Raw genomic sequence first — 22,981 nt, forward strand, 5'->3', positions numbered from 1 at the left:
CAAATGCACTGTTCTTGGCTATGAAGCATGCATGTTGTAATTCCACCTGTCCTCCCCTCAGGTCATGCCTTCCTTAGCCCACTGCCTACTCATTTATCTTTCTGTCAGGATTCTAATCCTCCTCTTCACCGTCAACACCCATGTCACCACCCTCTCTCTTCCTGCCATCAGTACACAGTTCCTCCTGCTCCTAGGACAACGGTTCTCTGCGTGTTTTTTTCTGTAAGCCAAATTGACTTCTCAGTTCCTCCACTGAAGCTGTGTTATATGTCAGCATTCTAGGAGCAGGGTCCTGCTTGCTCTATAGTTAGAATATAAATGGCATGACTTCAGATGAGTTTAGTCAACGGCTACAACTCACACAGGAAGGGAAAGAATTTTTGGAAAGGCTACACTAGCAGCATGAGGCCTGCTTTCAACACGGGGCTAGGAAGAGTTGCATTGCTTACTCGTATGGTATTCCACACAGTTTCAGTTTTAAAACCAGGCCCTTAATTGTTACATATGTAGAATTAGCAAGACAGGAATCAACTCCGAGAGGAACAGCACTGACATACTAATGCTAAATATGTAGCAGTTGAAGGTCTGATTCAAATACAGAGCCAGCCCCATGACATGTTGCAGGCATAAGCAACCCATAAAATATTTTGTTGAACCAGGGCCCATTACTTCACAGATCTCCATTAGGAAGAAGAGAGTGCTTCTGTGCTCTTACTGTGATCTTTCCCTTGTCCTGCAGCAGTGCAAATGCTAGCCTGAGGCGTGACTGGCATCAAAGCTTGACGAATAGCTTTCTCCCAGCTCTGCGCTACATCCAGTCCCACTCCAGTAGCAGCCAAAACAGGATTATGATGATTGCTGCCATTGTTCTCGCCAACAAAGTACACCATAGTGTCAGTGATTATTTCAAAGCAGTGTGGGTTGCTGCCTTGCACCACGTTTGAGAAGTCCCGCGGCTGAGTCACCTGAAGAATTTCAGAAAGCGGAATCTCCTAAAGGAAACAAAAGGTGTTAAACACTAGGAGTGGAGGGCATATGCAACAATAACAAAATGTATGCTACTGAACTCAACTAGAAATATTTTGATAGCACTGAGTGGCCTTGGCTTTAGTCCCTCTTTAGGTTCCTAGGGATTGCACAAATATTACAATCAAGAAGGGCCGCTAATAAAGTTTTGTCTTTGCTCTGAACCCAACTGGCATTTTCCTCCCACGACACAGTTTAGAATTGCCTTTCATCTCTGGTGCTACATTGTCCATAGAATCAATCTTTCTATAGCAGCACGATGACCCAGTTCATCATTACAGAATCACCACACCATATCCAAAGTGAGAAGACCTTTCACCATCCACTCAGGAAGCAGACATAATTGCTTATTTTCAGTTTTGCAGCCTGTCAGGTGCTTTGTAACCCTTCTTATTCCCAGCTATGTCACAGGACATGATCAATTTTGGCTCTCTCAATCCTTTGCCTCCTCCCATATATGCTATCCTTTTCTTCAGTAAGTATTCTACTTCTGTTACCCCAGTCCCTCAAACATTCACTAGTCTGGTTTCAAGGGGCATAAAATATCCATGCATGGCTGGGCACTGTAACACACAAATAAACAGATAAAGAACTGTACACAAGAGACACGGTGCACCTTCATCAAAAGAACATCTCAATCTTAACATACCTATGATATTTAGGGTTCAACAGTTAATACACAAATACAGTATTGTGCAGAGAAAAGGATGTAAATGAAGGATTTCAACTACAGATTAACATTAGGGGAACAACCCTTTAGATGGAAACTGACATAAGTAAAAAAAAAAAAGAGATTTATATTATCACTTACCTTGTAATACTTTGTCCCAGATTCGTTCTGAAATAGTGTAAGACATTTACTATCCAGCCTCCAGTAATGTCTTTTTCTCTGCAACAAATATGAGAGGGTTTCTCTTTAAGACACAGACATTGGTACCCTATAGCAGAATCCATGTTAGCAGTTTCAATGGCCTGTACTGATGATGACCTTTAGAGCTACTATCAGCTATGCTTTTTCAAACAGTGCCTACTCTAAAGCTCAAGCCTGTGCAGCAATGCGTAGGAGAAAGAAGTTTCTCAGTACCTCCTGTGCCCCCCTTTTTTTTCTGTGACCACCTCCTATCCCAGGGCAGCAGCAGTAGGTATCACTGTCCCAACAATTTGGGAAAGTCCCCATCAGGCAAAGACTTTAAGACTCAAGAGATCTGAGCAGGAAAACAGTGGAACGGGGAGAACAATACTGTGACCCCATTTTCTAGCTGCTCCTCAGAGGCTGCAACAGAGTTGGCTCGGGAAACTTGTCTTGGGTAAGGGAGACCCTACCACACCATTGTGATCCTGAACCCAACATACAAACAAGGCTTCTGTTGGTTCAATGGCAGACAGAGCTCAGCCAGTACAGAGAGTTCTTTCTCCTCCCATAGCTAGTACTGAAGAAGCCCTGCTTGCATAAACAGAGCAGCATAGATCATTTCCTTTCTTGAGGGTTTTAAAGCAATTTTTAAAGCAAAAAATAGGTGAGGAATTTGTGGTTCTCTAAATGTTGGACTACAATTACCATAAACTCAGCTATTGGTCATGCTAGCTTGCTTTGAAGAAGTTGGGAGCCCAACAGTATCTGGAAGGCCACAGTTTCCCCATCCCAGACTTAAAATAACTAAAAGTAAATATCACACTGAAAAGTAGAGGTAAAATTACTGACCAGGTTGTCTCGGCTAGTGTAATGAACCATCCATCCTTCCTTCACCATTGTACTGCTCTTCCTCTTTGTGTGCTTGATTGATTGCACAACCCTCATTAATGGAATATTATTGCTTGTCGATGGGCTGTTGAAAAAAGAAACACATGTCTCTAATCATACATATTTCAGCACACCCTATAGCTGTGCTATAATTCAGGATAAACTTCAAGTAGAATATTCTTGACTATTACTTGCATCTTAAACAAAAATCTTCTAAAGATAAAACATTATGTAGGGCACATCATGATCATACAGATGACAAGAGAGTTGTTTTTAAAATCACTAACCCTCCCCCACCCAGATTAGGCAAAACACGTTACCATGTTAAGGGGCTATGACACAGTTTTAGATGAGGAGTCAAAGTCCTTTACAACATTATAGAAGATGCCAAGGCAGACTTATTAACTCTTGGGCAGCAGGTTACAGTAAAGCCCAAACCTGCCCTATGAACCAACAAAACATAAGGACCTGCCCTAGTTCATCAAACCAAGCCTGAATATAAACTCAATCCTCTTTCCACATATACACACATCCAACAGCAATAGAGACAGTAACAAAGAGCAAAAATCTTATCCTAAATTAAGTCCTATCCTAAATTAAAACCATCTTCCTGTGCTCCTATTTTTCTTGAAGGGAGAGATAAGTACTATAGCAGCTATCCTGAATCGTGCCCAGTAGGACAGGAACTCAGCTCCACTTCCACTCTGAAATCTTCTCATGGGAGGAGAGGACAAGCACAGCCTAAGAAAGATGGTACCAAGCAGGGCCCTGCATTCTGGTTGCCATGTACTGAGTCCAAGCCCTGTCTGTACATTGAGCGTGAGGAACCTTTCTCAGTCCGAGGGCTACATTCCCTTCTAAGCAACCTTCTGGGAATCACATGCTGGTGGGAGGCAAGGCCACAAGCAAAAGTGGGGACGGTAACAGAAAGAGCCGTGAACATGAATTTTACTTCTGTAAGGTAGACTAGTTTTAACACACATTCACCCACTCTTCTCTATCCTCCATGCAGGCAAGCAGGAAGCAAAATCAGAATCTAAGGACATACGCCCTCCACACAAAAACACTCAAGGAGGGTCAAAGCAGTCCTACAGAGGGGAGTGGCCTTGGCAGAGGAGCTGTGGCTGGGGAGAGTCTCAAGGACCAGATAGAGAGGCACGGAGGGCCACATCTGGCCCCCAGGCATGAGGTTCCCCACCCTGCTACAGAGGAAAATGATTTGAAGCACACCGTAGACATGAATTGAGTTTTAAGTAGATAAATAGTCTTGCAATCCTCACTTTCATTCTCACTACATCCCAGTGAAATCTGTCTTTATTATTCCTACTTTACAGTATGGAGCTAAGGCTTAAATTTCTTTAAGGCCACCTAATGAGTCCACGGCTGAACACTATTCTAAATCCATTGCTCTATTTCCATAAACTACACTGGATCTCATCTTTTATAAACAATAGTATGAGCTGTAATTCAAATAATTTACTCTAGTAGTACATATACAAGTAAAAACACATGACCCTTTAGAGGTCACATCCAATGAGCCAAAAGTTGTTTCCTTTAACCTAACTTGCAACACACACAAGGAGCAAAATTGATTCCTTATGTAACTCCATTCAATCAATTGACTTGCATTAGGACTGGAATGAGTTTGGCCTAAGGTCAGGAGAATAAAGTAGCCCTATAAATCTAGGTCAGCATAACATTTTCCATCAACTAGTCAGTATAGCTAAGCATTCTTCAATAATGTAATTTATTTCCATGTTGACGCTCACAGGGGATTCTACTTCCAATAGGTTCAAGCCTACATACTTTCACATTTAATCAATTCTGTTAATTGCTGTTTTTCACTTATGCTGAAGAGTGAGAAAGCATCTCTTGTAAACCAATAATAAATAATAATAAGTGAATAGCAAAAGTCATTCTCCTCTCAACAGAAAAATGTTTTTAATAGGGAGCTTCACAGACATGCAATGGAATGCTTTGATTTTACAAACCTGATAGTTTTGACAGCCTCTTCATCTTTGTCCCCATCTAGATCTGCTGGATCCATAAAAAACATTTTGTCTTCTGGGGGAGAGGGTTCTTCTGTATCATCCAAGCTCCTACCTCCATCACTGTTCATTTCACTGCTGTCAACCTCCATTGGCATATCCATATCTTGACCTGGACTAGCCGGTTCTTATTCCATATAAAAACAGAAGGTTCCAAAATATTATTATTCATTAATATTATTCATGTTAGAAAAATCATTTACACCACAATTTTAGTCAGGAATGAATTAGAAATCTGTTGCAGCCCTCAGTACATATGTAACAAAATCAGATATACACAATCAAACACAGCCAAGACAGGAGAAAAAGTAAAAACAATTGGGCTATGTTTTTGTTTTACTAAGGCCACTTCATGCTATGTAGGTACTTCCTGACACAGGGCAATTCTCCATCAGTGGAAAGTTGGCATCATCACAGTTCTTCCACCTCCTGTGCCAGCCAACTCCCTCTCCTCTGATGCAAGAACATCATGACTATGTCTTTCCAGGGAAGGGTGTGGACAGGATGGGAATCAGAGAACAGAACTCTCTTTACACCTGGTTCAATACTAATGCAAGTTAAACCCAGCTTTCTGCTGCTTCAAACAGAGCAGGGCAGCCAAGGATAGGCAGTCACAACTGCCACACACAGGGTTGATTATTCTAGTATCTTTAGACAGGCAGAGACACAAAATAAAGAAGAAGGAATTTTACACAAACATGCTCTCCAACATTTCTGCTTTAGAAAAGATTCTGTAAATTTTCCCATACACAGAGGAAATTAGGAGTTATGTAATGCTAGCAATTAAAACAGAGGTGTCAAACTAGGAAGCCAGTTCCATCAGAATGCAAAGGGTATAATACATCAATAGCAGCTACTGTGAGGCTCCAGAATCAACTTCTGGCATTGCGTTGCCCAACTTTTTTGTGCAGTGGATAAATCTGAGAACCTGAGAAACTGTTCTGCGCACCGCAACCACACTTACACACATTCAAACTTCCACCCTGCTATTCATTTGGGTTAACCTTCCCTCCCAAAAGAAAGATCCCGCCCCGCCCCCCAACTAGTAGGCTTGAAAGAAGCCTTGAATTGGGAGTCAATTTTCAACCCTAATTTTAGTGAGTTTTTCAAGCTGGGCAGGCGAGTGTCACAGCTCAGCATACAAAGGTTAATCCAAACACACACACACTGTAATATGTTTGAAAATAGTCTTCTACTGACTACAGCAGAAGAATTCTTTCAAGTTTTATTGCAACAGGGGAGAAGCAGTGGGATGCTGAAGGCACCAGTGAAAGCATATGCTGTCCAAACATATTATCTTCTTCCCTCAGTTTCAGTATCTAATGGAGAGATCCCAATCCCCAAATCCCATGGCTGGTAAGGTCCAGAACTGCACATAGGTAGGTCCCCCCACAGACCTCTACCAAGGGGGCAGGCACCACCACTGCAGAAGCCCCTATTATGCCTGCAAAGGTACAATAGGTTTATATTACCAACACAGTTACCACTGACAACTAGGCCCCAAAGCAACTTATGCCCCCAAACTCGGGATTCTGAAGGGTCCAGCAAAGGCTTGGATCCATTGAATCCAAGACCCTTCATTCTCCAAAGAGACCCTGGACTGGGCCTTAATATCATGAGACATTGGGGGGGGGGTCCAGATCAGGATGAGGGGTGGGAGAAGTTGGATGAGTTAGCCCAGGTACCCTGAGGAGGGACCCGTTGAAAACCACATCAATCATTGAAACAAATTAGGCAGAGCAGGGAAAGAGAATAGAATGTGAAGGGAAACTGTGTAAAAGGAAAACACGGGGTAAGGTCTGCCCCCTCCTCACTTCTTGCCCTGGCCTGCACAGGCCAGCAAGACTTTGGAGGGAATAGTATATTCCCCACTGCGCATCCTACACTTCACCAGCACTGAATCCCACTTAGAACTGCGCAGAAACCCAACTGAAATTGATGGTTTGGTGTCCTTCTTTAGGACACACAAGTCACATCTAAAACATCTGCCTCACATGCATGTGAGATTGCTTACCCCATTCTGACCCCATGGGGTGGGGTTGAGGAAAATCAGGTAATTTGCCCATTCACACTTCTTATCCCTTCCATCTGCATATGTGATGAACCTCAAAGATTCCAAGTAGAACTGCCTTCCCTTGGTTGGTGGATACCTTACCTACCTGGCCAGCTAACCGCCACCACCCCCAACTGAATCTTCAGAGGGGTTTTTTTAAAGAAAGGGCAAGGTTTTTAAATGATCTCCATCTCTCCCTTGAATGCCTTCTATGAATTGCCTGGGATGACCCATGCTGTTTTGCATGTCAGCTGAAAATAATTTGTAAATTACTAAGATTGCCTTGGATAGAAAATAGAAGTTTCCTTATATTTAAAACAGCTTTCTATTTCTTTCAGTGCTTTAAATAAATCTGCTCTTGTAATTTGAACTCTGGGATTGGTTATGTTTTTGCATAGCTGTGGGATCTGGTCTACTCACCTTGCCTAGCATTTCCCCACCCTCTATGCTTTTAAGGAGAGAAACTGAGAATTACATATTGGACTGCTGCCATAAGCAAGGCAGGAGTCTAGAAAAGCATTCCCCACTCTCAGAATACTATAAATATTTCAGGTCTAGATTTCTTTACTGCCAGAACTAGTAATACTTAAATGGGAAACAGTGGTGGTGGTGCTACCCAGCATAAATTACCCAGAGAGCCTTGCAGCCTACCCTAGCACAATATCCTATGGCTCCTGAGACACTCTCCTAGGGACCACAAGACTGAATACTTTCAATGGAAATTCACTATCAACTTTGCTGAAGAGACCAAAGTTGTTAATATATTTCACTTCAGCAGATAGAGAGCACTTTCAGTCAACTCAAGTATGTAAGAACATTTACATACTTCTATCTCACCTTTTAAATATATTGCAAGTTACACTGAAAATTAATACACAAATAATTCTTTACTATTTCAGAACATGTTTGCTCTTACCTCCATTGAACACAACTTCTCCAAGACAATCTTTGGGTACTTTAGAAGCACAACGTTTGTGACAGTTAAATCTGCAGTCTAAAGCAAGAAAAAAAATGTTTCTTTCACTCATACATTTATGGAGAAACTCTTTAAATATCCCTTACATGACACCTACATTTTATTTATTTTGGGGATGTTTTTGTATCTAAGCACTCACCAAGTAGCCATGTGCAACAAGAAATTGCATGCAGGGGTATGAACCATCCCTCCTCTCTGCTTTCCACAGAGACCAAGTGGGCTGCCAGTGGAGAAAAACCAGTAGAAAAATGCCAGCAGAGGAAAGGCAGCACAGAAAAGCAATAGGGTGCTGGAAGAACACAGCTAGGCCCCAGAAGGTTCTTTTTGCAGGTTTATTTACCACTGCTATGTTCTTGAAAACGATGCCCCCAGACTGTTTCTTTTAAATTGTACATAAAATATTTTGTGTGTGTTAATTTGCAAACTTTATTACTGAACTCTCTACCTTAAAATATCTCTACTGCTATGAAACTAAAAAACTAATCCCTACACAAACAACGTATTATTGAGTGCCACAAGTAACTAAGCACTTTACATACAAAATATAAGACAAGGGTTCATACCAACTGGTAAATATACAGAGGCATATGTCTGCAGGGGGAAAGAAAAAAGATGATCCATGATCTGGAGACACAGGCTATTGATGGCATATAAACAACAAAACTATACTGCCATGCTGAATCACAGATTACATTTGAGACTTAGGAAAGTAAGTGGGTTTCTCAGCTAAGTATAGTAATACTATGTTTTACACACTCTTTAAAGTTTTAGTAAGAGTATAAATTAAATGCAAACAGCTTTTTTAAAGTGGGGATGGCTTTATAAATACTTGCTTTGCCAATAGCCTACAACAGGGATCTGCAACTGGAGGTTAATCTGCTGGACCACACCCCAGCCTCCCATCTGGTCCCTCACATCTCCTTCATTGAGGGTTTTTTAAGAGGTTGAATGGCCATCTGTCAGGGCTTCTTTAGCTGTGAACCAGCATTGCAGGGGGTTGGGTCCCTTCCAATTCTATGATTCTATGATGCTGTGCATATCAATTGCAAAGTTTGTGGTCCCGTGTCTAATACTAAGAGAGTGAAGGTGAGAAGGTAGGAGTTTCTGTGCACTTGGGATATTCTATGTTCGTGAAAAACCACAATAGTTTTGCCTGGTTTTTTACTTCTCTTTTTTAAAAAAAGCTACAAAGAGGAGTTAGTGGAGTAGTTCAAAGCCTGCATCCCTTTTTGCTGAAATAATTTTAACTCATGCTTTGGGTGTATGGCTAAGAATGTGAAAAAGCTGTACAAATAACAATATTAACCTTGCAGCAGTGAATACTCTTACCTTTACACTGCATTCCTTGACGAAAGAGACCCTTGAGCAATCGTTTGCAGTACTGGCATATGGTGGGTCGAGTGTAAGAATGAACAGCAAAGGTATGTGGAACCTTCACCCTGCAGAGCACCATCTTTTCCATCCATATTGGACGCCCACTCCAGGAAGGAATCCTCTTACTGGGCTCTAGAAGGGGACGCTGAAAAGAAAAGCAGACATGCAGGGCTTGAACTTGTGGTGCAGACCTATCATTCCTAGCTCCCCAATCCTTTCCGGGCCTCCTTTACCAACAAGACTATAGCAAACTAAAAGGCAACTGGTTGGCCACTGTGAGAACAGGATGCTGGACTAGATGGGTCTTTGGTCTGATCCAGTAGGACTCTTCTTATGTTTCGACTTAAGCCTGGAAAAAGTATCCATAATAAGGAATCTAAATAACACAGAAGCCATATTTTGCTACACCAACCTAGGTTCGAGCTGGAACCAAATAGTTGGCATTTACCAGTGATATTAAACAGCCCTCCTTAATACTTCAGAAGACATCCGCCATCACTTTTAATAAGCTCCATGCCTTGTTTTTGCTATGGCCACCAGCTGGTGTTTAATTCCTTAAAGTGAGTGAGATGAGGGTTCAAGTCAGACTGAGGGCCTGATCTAACCTGATCAAGCCCTTACTGGATTGCAGACGGGGTGGATTTTTATTAATTTAATACAACTGTAACATCTACACTCATGAATGGAGCCATCCACCTTTCAAGCAATAGGGCACTGCTGAACTATATATTCATCTTATTACATTCAGAATAGCAATAAATCAGGTTCTTAAATTCTACTTTTACCTAATATATGTAATATTTACATTATTAACCTTTATCACCTAGTGTTAAGTGACTGATTTGGTTATAAACACACACAACACACAAAAAAGGAAAACCATATTAAATTTGCTGTGCTTTGGAGGGGTAGAATAAGAAAGGGGAAGTTGTTAGTGATTATACCTTGCATACTCTAAGGCTATTTGAGCAGCTGAACCTCAGAACAAATTAAATCAGAACACAGATAAGGAGCTCCAAGAGCCCCACATATTTACGAAAGGAAGGTTTGGGGTTATGTGCCTTGACACATGACAGTAGCATATGCAACCTGAATGGAATCCCACCTTAAGAGAGAGAAAAATAATCTAAATACCTCTTCTGTGACTGCGACTGTGTATTCAGTTTGCACTGATCTTGGGACTGAAAGTGCAGATCCTGGTAAAGATACATTAGATAAACGCCTCTTTCTTACACCACTGCAGTTGTTTGGGATCTTGAAGGCGCATCGCTTGTGGTAGTTTAATCCACACCCTAATAAAATTAGCATTAGGGAAGGGGGATAAACAACTTATTATGAATGATACCATTCATTTAAATAGAATTGACAGTAATAAATTAGGATCATATTTTCAGAAAAGACAGATCAAGCCAAAGCATGGTGAATTTGACTCTCAATATAATTTTAATAATCTCCTAGCATAACGGAGTGGTGGTGTAATTATCAGCAGATCTGTGTAATGCATGGAATTTTTTTGGCCTGAATACTTGCTTTTCTGACCCTGCTTCACCCTAGCTAAAGCCTGAAAACGGGGCCTGTTATGCAATACATGTTGCTGCTGATCTTCCTCAGCTCTCTTTCCCCTGGCAGACTATCTAAACAATGTACTCCTGGCTCAGCTGGAACCACAGGAGTTGAGTAAAAGCCAATAAGCATGAAGTGTTGTGTTACTAATACCTGGACAACAGCCTGTTGACAGGAGAACTGAGGAAGGTACTGCAGCCAACTGAACAAGGGCCACATGAAAAGGTATGCCCATTCAGAACTTGATTTGCATGTTATAAAAAGCTGTGGCAAGAAAAGGAAACATTTCTCTAATCAACACGTCAGACCAAAACATTTGTACCAGCATGTTTGTCTGCAGCATTGGCATAATGCTACAGCTTCCAACGTTGCACTGACATTAGCTTTGCATACCCTAAACCTAATAGGACAGCCCTAAAACCCTTAGGATTGGGTTGTTTATATCTCTGTAGCACTGTCAAACAGAAATTTTGCTTGCCACAGAAGAAAGCCATTATCGGGGAGGATGTGGTTGCTGACTTTGTAAGACTTTTAGAAAAATGAATTCAAATAATAACATGTGGAATTTGCTGCCAAGGAGTGTGGTGGAGTCTCCTTCTTTGGAGGTCTTTAAGCAGAGGCTTGACAACCATATGTCAGGAGTGCTCTGAAGGTGTTTCCTGCTTGGCAGGGGGTTGGACTTGATGGCCCTTGTGGTCTATTCCAACTCTATGATTCTATGATTCTATGTCTTGCTCTTTGAGTTACACCTACTATGTTTTATTTTTAAATATGATTGAAGTAAAGGTAAAGGTAAAGGTACCCCTGCCCGTATGGGCCAGTCGTGACCGACTCTAGGGTTGCGCGCTCGTCTTGCTCAAGAGGCCGGGAGCCGGCGCCGTCCGAAGACACTTCCGGGTCACGTGGCCAGCGTGATGAAGCTGCAGCTGGTGAGCCAGCACCAGTGCCGCACACGGAAACGCCGTTTACCTTCCCGCTATAAAGCGGTACCTATTTATCTACTTGCACTTAGGGGTGCTTTCAAACTGCTAGGTGGGCAGGAGCTGGGACCAAACGGCGGGAGCTCACCCCGCCACGGGGATTCGAACTGCCGACCTTACAATCAGCAAGTCCTAGGCACTGAGGTTTTACCCACAGTGCCACCCGCGTCCCGCTATGACTGAAGTACAATACACAAAATCACTGAAAGTGTGTATTGTCATGGACAATAGATACATGTCATACTTAAGATGCACTTATTGACAAACTTACCTTCACATTTCAACCCTTGTCGTACCAAGCCCCAAAGCATCTCTCCGCAATAGTCACAAAAAGTGGGAGCCTTGTAAGAATGCACATATAGCATATGAGGACGAATCTGGAAATCTTCGACTGTAGCCAATGCTTTTAAAAAATACATTATAAAACGGGAGTGAGTCCCACTTGATTACAGCAATATTTATAAGTATGATTGACTGGAATGATTTTTTAAAAATAATGGTAGCCTCAGCAAACTGCCTTTGGTAGAAACTGATGACTATGCTCAACTCCTACAAAGCATGCATTTTAAGACATACAACTATATAAATGTTTTTAAAAAAACAAAAAACAAACCTGTTTTTTAATAAAGGTTGCACAAAGAACTTTCTACACTATTTAGAACACAGTGGTTGCTATTGTAGATCAAGTAACTGACAATTTACTAATCCCAAAAAATTCAGAAGATAATTAAGATTATCCAATTGTTACACGCAAATTCAACAATTTTCATCTGTAGAGGCTGGTTCAGTAAGATGTCATTTCATCTACTTTATTCCAAGTAACCTTTAATATTTATAAAGCAGTCCACAAATTTCAACCATTTTGAAGCAATGGTAATATCATGGCTTTATGTAACAACAAGGGAACCACATTGAAAACCTATTTACCAGAGAGAACAACCTCAACGAGGTCACCTTCACGTATTTCTTCAGCTGATGTAATCCGCTGTAAAATATTTTCTGAGTTCAGGTCATGGCGAAACAGAAGAATTTTGTCATACATGCCAAAAAAACCACACTCTGGGAACTGCAACAACAAAAAAGCAGACTCCAAATTACAGCATGTCATAATTTGCACATCTCAAACTGATACAAATCTCCAACTATTGCAACTACAGAAAACCTGAATGCATGCATTCTTTAGAACACAGCAAACCTATTAATACCTTAATAACTTCTGAAAAATAGATGTGTTGATGAAGATAAGCTGAAAGTTAAAAGGTTTGCAACCTAATGTTGCAAACCTACCTAATGTTGAATGAGGCTACCTAATGTTGAATGATATAAAGTTTTTGTGCTATAATCTCATTGGCCTTTATAGAGTAGTTGGTGATGAACTACAACATACAAAAACAGCTATCCATAAAAAAATATACTTGCCTTGCTAATACTGTAAGATTTTAAAGCAATGAGGTAAAATGCGTTTTTTCAATCTCAAACATACTCAAATCTAATTACAGGTTAGATGGGCCACACGACCATGTGCAATATACGTAATGAAACCATAGAATAAACATGCATAATCTCTCCTCTTCAGATAGAAGACGTATCAAGTGAAACTTGGCACATGCTACTATTGGTATGTGAACCAGGCAGAAGAAATACTGACTAGAGGATTCAGATAGATTTCTCTCCCTCCCCATTTCTTATTTATATAGGGAAACAGCCAGAAGCCAGCTAAGCGTGTATGATTAAATGTTCCAATGTTCAGATCCATTCTATAAGGTGCATGAACTCCAGAGAAGGTCGGAACCTTTCTCCGTTACAAAATGTACACTTTCCTGACAACTGTCTGAACAAACTGTAAAATTAGTTTTATTTATTTAAGGAACTTTCTTCCCACTCTTCTGCCAAAGATGACTCCCAGAGTGGCTTACAAATGGCACTGATAACAATCCCTGCCCTCAAATTTACACTCTAAGATACGTAATAAAAAAGGAAGGTGATTGGAATGGGCGGGGGAGGAAACGTCTTACTTACAGAGGAACGACCAGCTAGGAGAAACTTGAGGAGAGGAGCCCCAAAAGAGCCTTTCAGCCTGGTGGAATAGCTGCTGTTTCTGATAAAGTATAGGCAAGATGTTTTCGCGTCATTTCTTCAAAGTGTCAACCAGATTTGATGAATGAATATTGTGTTTCGCATTGCACCATATTCTAGAGTAGGGTGGTCCCTTGAGGCTTTTTGGTGGTCCTCAGCAATATTTGGCACACACACCAGCCCTCACACTGCCTTCCCAAAGCCAGGTAAGCAAGATGCTGAGCTGTGGGAAGCATGCATGAGGGCTCAGACAGGGTCCTAAGAGTGCTCCCACCTCCGTCACAAAGCCTAATTGGTGCTTTCCCAGCTTTGGGGAGGAAGAAGAAGGGGTCTAGGACCCTGCCAGTGTCTTCTGCCTCCTTCCCAAAGCCCCGAACCTCACTTAGCCAGCTTTAGGAAGGCAGCGCAAGGGCGGGGGGGGGGTCAACTTTTGGCCTTGCTTCCCGTGTGTGCAACAAGGCAGTGTGCAGCCCATGGGTTCCATGTTGTACTACCTTTGCAGCCCACTTGCTATGAAAAGCTCAAACACCCTTCAGCATGAGGGATGGGATCATTTCCATTTGATAGGGAGTGAGATAGAACTACATTTCCCACTTCACCAGAATGTCCCCGTTATCACCACTACCTAATTCTCTTGGCATCACACTCTATTTACACTAACAAGAGCATTTAGGTTTTATGGTTACAAAATTGTTTCCAACCAATACTTTTATCAATAAATCAGTGTATCATCAAAAGTCAGCAACAAATGGAAAACATGGATTTCAATCCTCATGAAAGTTTATTGTTCAAGAGAAGGAGAACATGCCAATATCAGTGAGAGACTTTTGAATAGTCATGATGTAAGGCATTTTGGTTGCAGAAAAAGTCAAGCTTCATGATGGTTCCTAAGCAGAGAACTCCTGAAGTTAGTGGGAGATGAAGAGAATTCCAGTTATTTATCCCCAGCCCCACCAGAGGAAGTTTCCTCCTAACTCCAGCCCCACAGAAAGGTAGACCAGGAGAAATATGCCTTTTCTCCTCCCTAAACTACTTTTGGAGATGGGCTGTGTCCCAGCACATCCTATAAATGATTGGATGTGTGCTGCCCAAAGGCCTTGTTGCTTTTGACAAAGAGAAACACTGCAAGGTGTCGCAAATTTTTTCACTAGCTTAAGCTGGTGAGCCTTCTATTGTCCTTGAGGAGGTTATGAAAACCCAGCATTAATGAGCAATGCTCTATTTACTGATTAGAATCTCCCTGCCTGAATTACATCTACTTTTCTAAACCAAATGACTAATCACAAATCTCCTGCTCGTTGAAAGTGTTTCTGCTTCATTTTTGGAATCCACCTTTTCCCTCAGCCCAGCCAGGATCCTTAAGAGAAGCTTTACAGGGATGGGAAAGTCACGTTCCATCAACACCCTTCAGCTGGCATTCCTCTGAATCCAAGCCATTGGGTTCAGGTAAACGCAACTCAAATTAAAATTACACAGAAATATTATTTCTATGAAGCAGCCATAACTTTCACTTTCTAATCTGTACAATTAAAATGTTACAACTATTAAGTTTTATTTGCATTCATATTTTTTCTGCTTCAGATGATCAAGAACTGGAAAATTGGCAGAAGATATTGGACAGGATTGAGGAAGGCTCTTAGTAAACAGGCCCCAATGCACAAGGATGGACTTACAGTCCCAAGTTTGTTAGTATACTATGAAGCCACACAGTTATTATGTTGGCTATGTTCAGAGACATCAGAAAATACTGAAAAACACATGGTACCAATTAAAACAACTCTGCATTGCTATCCTATTAGAAGTGCTCCCTTGGATCTCTAAGAATGAAACAGATTACCAAGAAGAGTTGAGATTAATTGTACAACAATTTATGAAAACATGGGGTACATATAAAAAAATTAACACCCAAGGATGTATCCATTAGCACCTGTGGTAAGATGTGAAAGTTTTGTCTGAGAGGTCAGTTTTATGCTTTGCACAATTGAGAAGTGAATAAAGTGTCAGCATTTGGTGAACTGGCAGTAGATGGGGAGACACAATCTGGACAGAAGCTTGCTCAAACCCAGAGAAACAGCTTCATTTCCTTCCTCCCCACCTACCCCCCCAAACCCCATAATTTTGCTGTTTTCAAATGAATAGTTAAGACCTTCCTATACACTTAGGAAGTAACAGCTCGATAAGTTTGACATATGTGATGAATGTAAGATCTCTACATTCTACATCCTAACTAGCAGTATGAAGGAAAAAGGAAGGTAAAAGTTAAAGGAGCTGCAGAAAAGAGATCTGGGAATTATAATGTAAGAACCAAAATGAAACAATTCTTCATTCTCTTAGGCTACCAGCTTGAAGTCTCTCTGTCCAGGATGCAATATAGAAGATGAGTAAAAGAAGAGTTTGGATCTGATATCCCGCTTTATCACTACCCTGTTGTTGTTTAGTCGTTTAGTCGCGTCCGACTCTTCGTGACCCCATGGACCAGAGCACGCCAGGCACTCCTGTCTTCCACTGCCTCCCGCATAAAACCAGGATCTTCTCTCATTTATACTTCTCTTCCCACTGCCCTAATTACCGGTAGTTCCTCTTCTCAGAATGGTTGCCTGTATATACAACTCAAGAACTGGTACTTTCCTATGAATCATGTTGCACCATCCATTAATGTTCACATAGCTGCCCAATCTGTGTTTAACAGGAATAGTTCATATTTCTATGTCACCTTTCTTTGCCCACAGCAAAGGATACAAACCTTTGCCCAGGACTTTACTTTTTAACTCACAGGGCAACTGAGGATAACCGGAATATTTCCTGGGTTTGGCTAACTGTGATTTCTCCATCTTTTACTCATCTATTTGCAAATTATGGAGAAGTATTCCTGAAATTTTACCACTTGACTTCTGGTTCTTGGTTGCTGTGTATTTCGGGGTTTGAATGAGATCACTATTTATTTATTTAGGTAAGGAAAAGAAGAGTTACCTCATCTGCACTTTCTTTGGCCTTAACAAGTATGCGTATTTTGGCTAAGAATATGCTTTACTCTCACACCAGCTCACCACAGCTGCCTATAAGCAGAACTAGGAAAAAGGAGTTAGAAAAACAACACAAATTGCTAATAGTTAAATAGGACATTCACCAGGCAATGCAACCAGTGAAATGCAACTGCTGTAAGTAATCAACAACTAGTTCATCATGGTATCTTCCAACTTTGAGGACTTCTTCCCCTAGTACATATTTTATGCAGATCACCAGGACAAAATTTAATGTCTTAGAAAAGTCTGTTTTCTCTTGTGTTCAATATTAAAATATTTGACTTTTGCAAGACTGGAGGTTTGCATACATGCAAATGGAAAACGAAGGAAAACCACTATTAACACTTACCAGATCCCCCAGTTACATGTCAGTTATTTTTTGCATATGTACAAACACTAAATATGGCTTCAAGAAACTTCACCGCACTGATGAAGACATGGTCCTCTTGCAGAGCTAAACTCATTGTGGCAGAAACTCTCTGGTCACAATGCACAAAATACTTTGAACTAGGGGAAGTGGGAAAGAAAAAGGGGGAAATGGCAAAAGAGTAACCTAAAAAGTGTGGGAAGGAAAAAGGCAGAAAGTTAAGGGCAAGATGTAAAACTCTATGGGCTGGGAAGGTGTACAGAATGCTGTGCGGAAGGCAGTTCCTAGTGTAATATTTGTAGTCACTTACATTTGTTGCTTTATGTCCTCATCAGCTCATAAAATAATTGATGCAAAGATATCTGTAGTGAATTCTACAACACTAAACAAATGTGTATGACAACTCTTGTGCAAATTCAACATCGATTTGCTTTCTTCTTCAGCATGCAATGTCATGTTCTCTGGTATCAACCCTGCACTAACTCAGAGGCATCCCCTAGGAAGCCATCATCCCTCACTACAGAACTATCAAGACCAGACTCTTCAGACTCAGAAGATGACCTGCCCTGCACAATACAGTCCTCACGACTCCCATGCTGTAGGAGCCAGCAGCTGTAAAATCAGACAATATTCTTTTAAAATATAGGCAGCTCTTCAAAGGAGTCAGGCCAGACCAGCCAGTGTTCACAAGGGCTCCACATGCTGCCAAGCAGCTCCCCTTGGGTGAGTTTCAACCAGTACCTGCCACAGTGCCCTGTCCAGGGTCCTGACACACCATACCTTCCCTCCTCTTGCCAATTGCTATCTGGCATAGCCTACCATCGACTTGACCAGGGATAGGCCACCTAAAGCCCGGGGGCCGGATGCAGCCCAATCACCTTCTCAATCCGGCCCACGGAAGGTCCGGGAATCAGTGTGTTTTTACATGAGTAGAATGTGCCCTTTAATTTAAAATGCATCTCTGGGTTATTTGTGGGGCATAGGAATTCGTTCATTTCCCCCAAAAAAATACAGTCCAGCCCACCACATGGTCTGAGGGAAGGTAGACCACCCCTGGGCTGAAAAAGGTTGCTGACCCCTGGACTTGACCATCAGGCTTGCTACTGTTTTTCTGGACATTACTGTGTCATTTTCTATACGTGCTACTTCTTCCATCAGGCCTTCCCTGGAAGTCGTAGGCCAAGCTAGGACAAAGCAGTCAACTTAAGGACATAAGACAAGAGTTCTGATAGATCAAATCAAAAGGCCCATCTTGCCCAGCATTCTGTTCTCACGTTGACAAAGCAACTATGAGAAGCTTATAAGCAGGACATGAGCACAATCGAGTCTCGCTGCTTGTGATTTTCAGCAACTGCCATTCAGAGACATACTGCCCCCAACATTAAATTCTCATTAAATTTGTCTAAACTCTTTTAATGCCATCCATGTTAATAGTCATCACCACATATTAATAATAATATTATAATTTTTTTTATTTATACCCTGCCCTTCCCGGTTTAAAAACTGGGCTCAGGGCGGCTAACAACAAATTTACAACATTGACTAAAATGTGACTTAAAAACAGCAAATTCCACAGATTAATCATGCACTGTGTGAAGAAGTACTTACTTTCGTCTGTCTTTAATCTTCCAATATTTAGATGGATCCGGTTCCCTATCAACTTTCTCTGAATAATATTATACAATTTTATCATGTCCCCACCTTGTAACCTTTCCACATAGGGAGACTGTTCTAGCCCCATAATTATTTTGGCTGGCCTTTTCTGAACCATTTCCAGCTCTACAATATCCTTTTTTGAGGTGTGGTAGACAGAACTGTTAACAGTATACCAAGGGCAGTCACACAATAGATTTTAACGATGGCATTATGATATTGGAAGTTTCATTTTTTTAAACCATTTTCTTAATGTAATATTTGATAAGTAGTTCAGCCAGCAATCCCACCCCCATCACTGAAAGGCACCCAAGTAGGTTCTATCACAACTCTGGGAGATTTAGTATCTCAAAAGTGAGATACTCAGTTCAAAACTTAACCCAATTCAGTTAGATGTACACATACTATATTTAAAAACTTAGTTCTCTCAGAAGTTCAGAAGTTAACATAGAGGTCAGAATTCACAGTCTGATTAAACTGAAATTCTACTATTTTACACACACACACACACACACACACACACACACACACACACTATCACCAATCTAAGCACCATCACTTCAGTGAGCAACCACTGAGTGCAGGAAATCAAAATACATATTGTATCATGTCCTCTTTGCCACCAAATATTGTTCAAACAAAGATCACATCAGAACACACTGTGAGGGGCAGTGTTTGCTGCTGAAACTATAGATACCACACTTATTCCACAGGAAATATATATAATAGCCCAATGGCCAGGGTGGGTAAAATTGCCTCATACAACTATATCTGCTTAAAAGCAGGAAAATGAGCAAATCACAAGGTGAGGTTTTGCTTCAAAGTTGCACAATACACTAATGACCAACTCTGGGTCATCAGAAACTGAACAGCAAAACACTAATTTTCTTTTGGTGCAAAAATATGATACTATTTTCATAAGCTCCAAACTCCTAAAAGTCTATGTACCAATGTTCTTCCACACCCCTCCTTAACAGGAAAACAAAAGTACAGTCCAAAATAAGCTGCATGTTAACTAAAACAAGCCAATCTCTCTCTGTTCACAAGCCTATCCCAGTTAAATAATTTCATAATCAGTTTTTTTAATGCTGGTGCATTAGGTACAATGAATTTCACTTCAATACATACAGATGAAAACCCTGAAAGCTGAATCGTTTGTACAAAATAAGAAAGCCCCTCTGGAATAAGCCAAAGAGTATTAATTCCATACACCATTCATAACGGGGGCAAAGGGTTAGATTCATTCTCCTCCACACCATGTTCCCAATCTGGATCAGCTTCACCTGTTTTTTAGTAAAGGAAAGCCAAGCATCCAAGAGCCAGCCATATGTTTAATGCAATGCCTAATTTGGTCCTAAGCCAGATCCATGCCAAAGCAGCAGTGTTGATTTCATGAAGTGCCTCCTGGAGAAAGCCTGACCACTTTCCCTTGCAGAGTAAATAAACCTGCTAGTCCGCCTAAGTGGAAGAGTTTCAGAAATAAGTGGCCTCCTGCCAAAAACCTCGGCTTAGGAAAGAGGGTAGCACTTGTCCATAGCTGATGCTCATTGAGCGGCTCTTTTCACAACCTAGGGCAACAGTACATGAGCAGTTCCCAACGTTGGACTGCACTGAATGTACAAAGATTAACAAGTTACAGTAAACCTAAGAAGGGAACATAATTCCTATAACATATAAGAAGCTGAAAGATCTCTAGAGCATCGTAAAATATTACCTGCCTAAGGGTTATATCTAGGGATGGACAGAGTCATCCATCTCCAGTCCATGTCAGTTTTGTAGGTATTTATTCCCAAATCCTTTCTGCCCTATTTCTGTATAATCTACAAAAAATGCACAAAAATTGTCTTTAAAATCATAGTTTGGAAGGTATTCTATCCCAGTGTAACATTTTATCTCAAAATATGAATTTTGGTTAGTTTTCTAAGCAGAGAACTGCATTGCAAAATTTGGAGAATAACTGCATTCCAATTTGCACATTAGCCCAAGAGGTCAGTTCACTTTGAAATGCAGATCAAACAATCCTTAGTTATATCTGTTATTTTTCATGTTACATGTCTCCCAAGCATACCAGCAATAGCCTGTGCAGTATTCATTTCATGCAGTATGCAATTTTCCACAATTTTATACAGACACTGTATAAAGGGGATTAGCCTTACTCTCCGTGAACATGCCTATCAGTGGCTACTAGTCATGACTCCAGGATAGAAGCAGCACGCATCTGAATAACAGATGCTGGACAACAAAGAAATAGCCTTTGCTCGCTGAGGTGAGAAGCCTGTATGCGCTGAGAGTGCAGAATGGGTTCACGTAACTGAAAGTTGATTCATATTTTTCCCATATTTCCCCCCTATGTTTAAAAAACTAGAACACCTTTTCCCAATATCTAGTTTTCTACATGCAGTCCATTTTTTTGCAGGGAGCAGAATTCAATTATGTGATACCTTATAATGTCAAGCAGTGCAGTTCAGGAATGGTTTTACCACCTCTGTGACAACTAGGTCAAGTTCACTTTGTGATCTCAGCTCTTCAGCTGAAACTGCACTCTCTGCTTTCACAATAGATTCTGTTTGTATTTCCTCCTATCCAGTACCGTCTCTCCCGCCTCCAGTCTCTGGAATGCATCAGCCAGAGCTCTACTCTTTGTTCACCAGCTGTAATTCTCGCTGTAATGGCCCACAGGTGTTTCCTCAGAGCAAGAAGCTGGAGAATCAGCTTTTTAACTGGACTTTCAACAAGCAGCAGAGCAGGTAGCTATGCTCCTTTCTGCTGGGGGCTGGACAAGATGCCCCTCTAGGTCTCTTCCAACTACAGTGCTATGGATTCTACAGGAGTCTTGGGGAGAAAGCAGCTCCCCAAGTAAACTACAAATAAGGAGCAAATGTAGGCAAGCACAGGATCCCCAAAATCTCTAGTTTCAAAAATTCCCACACCTTCTCAGTTAGGGAGTCACATCAAAAAATGATAGCGTTATTAATTATTAAATGAGACAGGGCTGCTTTTTATTTCGAAGTAGGCATTTCAGCCAAAAAGTACAGTGGTACCTCAGGTTACAGACGCTTCAAGTTACAGATGCTTCAGGTTACAGACTCCGCTAACCCAGAAATAGTACCTCGGGTTAAGAACTTTGCTTCAGGATGAGAACAGAAATCATGCGGTGGTGGTGTGGCAGCAGCGGGAGGTCCCATTAGCTAAAGTGGTGCTTCAGGTTAAGAACAGTTTCAGGTTAAGAACGGACTTCCGGAACAAATTAAGTTCTTAACCTGAGATACCACTGTATATGGAAGTTGAAGATGACTCCAGTGTCTGGGGAGGAGTCCAGGAGGAATTTATGCCATCAGATATGGCAGAAGAGCTTCCAGGTGAGGTCACAGATCCTGTTTATAGACACAAGCACACTAGCAATGCAATCTTACACTTGTCTGCTGAGAAGTAAGTCCCATTGAGTTCAATGGGGCAAACTTCCAGTTAAGTGTGAATTAAGACTGCAACCTAAAGTTCTGAGAATAAATGATAGCTACCCCAACCAATTACCTACAACTCCATTTCAGCCCGTTTTGTTGCAAGGTATTATGTTATCTTGAAAACACATACCAGTATTCTGACTTAGCTGGTTTATAGACCATGAAGCACATTTCTTAAAAGTGTTGTTTTATAAATACAACAAGTACCTTATAATATCCTTTTTATATAGAAAGCCTTGCCAAAATTTATACTGGTGAAGCATTAATGAGTGTCACATAAAAACTGAAATTAGACTTGTCTGTACTCTTGTGATCTATGAATTTAGTAAGCAATGCCTTCTACATTAGAACATTCTATATAAAAATCTATAAATAGTCAATTTCCATTCTATACCTCATTTCTATACCTTCCTTATATCAGTTTATTTATTTGCTCTAACAATTTATTCTATCAGGAACCACTTGCCAAGTAAACTAAAATAAGGAGCCAATGTAGGCAAGCACAGGATCCCAAAAATCTCCTAACTTGAAATAAGGTGGAAGCAATTGTTTTATTGGATAAAATATATAAACAACGATTATTCTCATAACTTGCATTCATACATGCTACTGATTTTCTTTTTGCTTCCTGAAGGTATAC

General features: G+C 41.0%; 1 protein-coding gene across 5 annotated transcripts in view; it reads right to left on the minus strand.

Annotated features, from left to right (window-relative positions):
- PRKD3 (protein kinase D3) overlaps positions 1–22,981 on the minus strand; it is a 52,039-nt gene that overhangs the window by 15,336 nt on the left and 13,722 nt on the right. For all 5 annotated transcript variants that reach the window (XR_014509151.1, XR_014509152.1, XM_083432157.1 and 2 more), the window contains exons 3-11: positions 12,689–12,827; positions 12,033–12,164; positions 10,353–10,510; positions 9,174–9,363; positions 7,785–7,862; positions 4,759–4,942; positions 2,729–2,852; positions 1,838–1,915; positions 716–992 (exon numbers count right to left, since the gene is read on the minus strand). Coding sequence is in view for 3 of the 5 variants with exons in the window: in XM_083432157.1 (XP_083288283.1) it covers positions 716–992; positions 1,838–1,915; positions 2,729–2,852; positions 4,759–4,942; positions 7,785–7,862; positions 9,174–9,363; positions 10,353–10,510; positions 12,033–12,164; positions 12,689–12,827 (1,360 nt within the window). In the remaining 2 variants the exon portion in view is untranslated. The remainder of the gene's footprint in view (positions 1–715; positions 993–1,837; positions 1,916–2,728; positions 2,853–4,758; positions 4,943–7,784; positions 7,863–9,173; positions 9,364–10,352; positions 10,511–12,032; positions 12,165–12,688; positions 12,828–22,981) is intronic.

Source organism: Podarcis tiliguerta (assembly GCF_965153285.1).
Source record: "Podarcis tiliguerta genome assembly, chromosome: 3".
NCBI classification, from domain to species: Eukaryota; Metazoa; Chordata; class Lepidosauria; order Squamata; family Lacertidae; genus Podarcis; species Podarcis tiliguerta.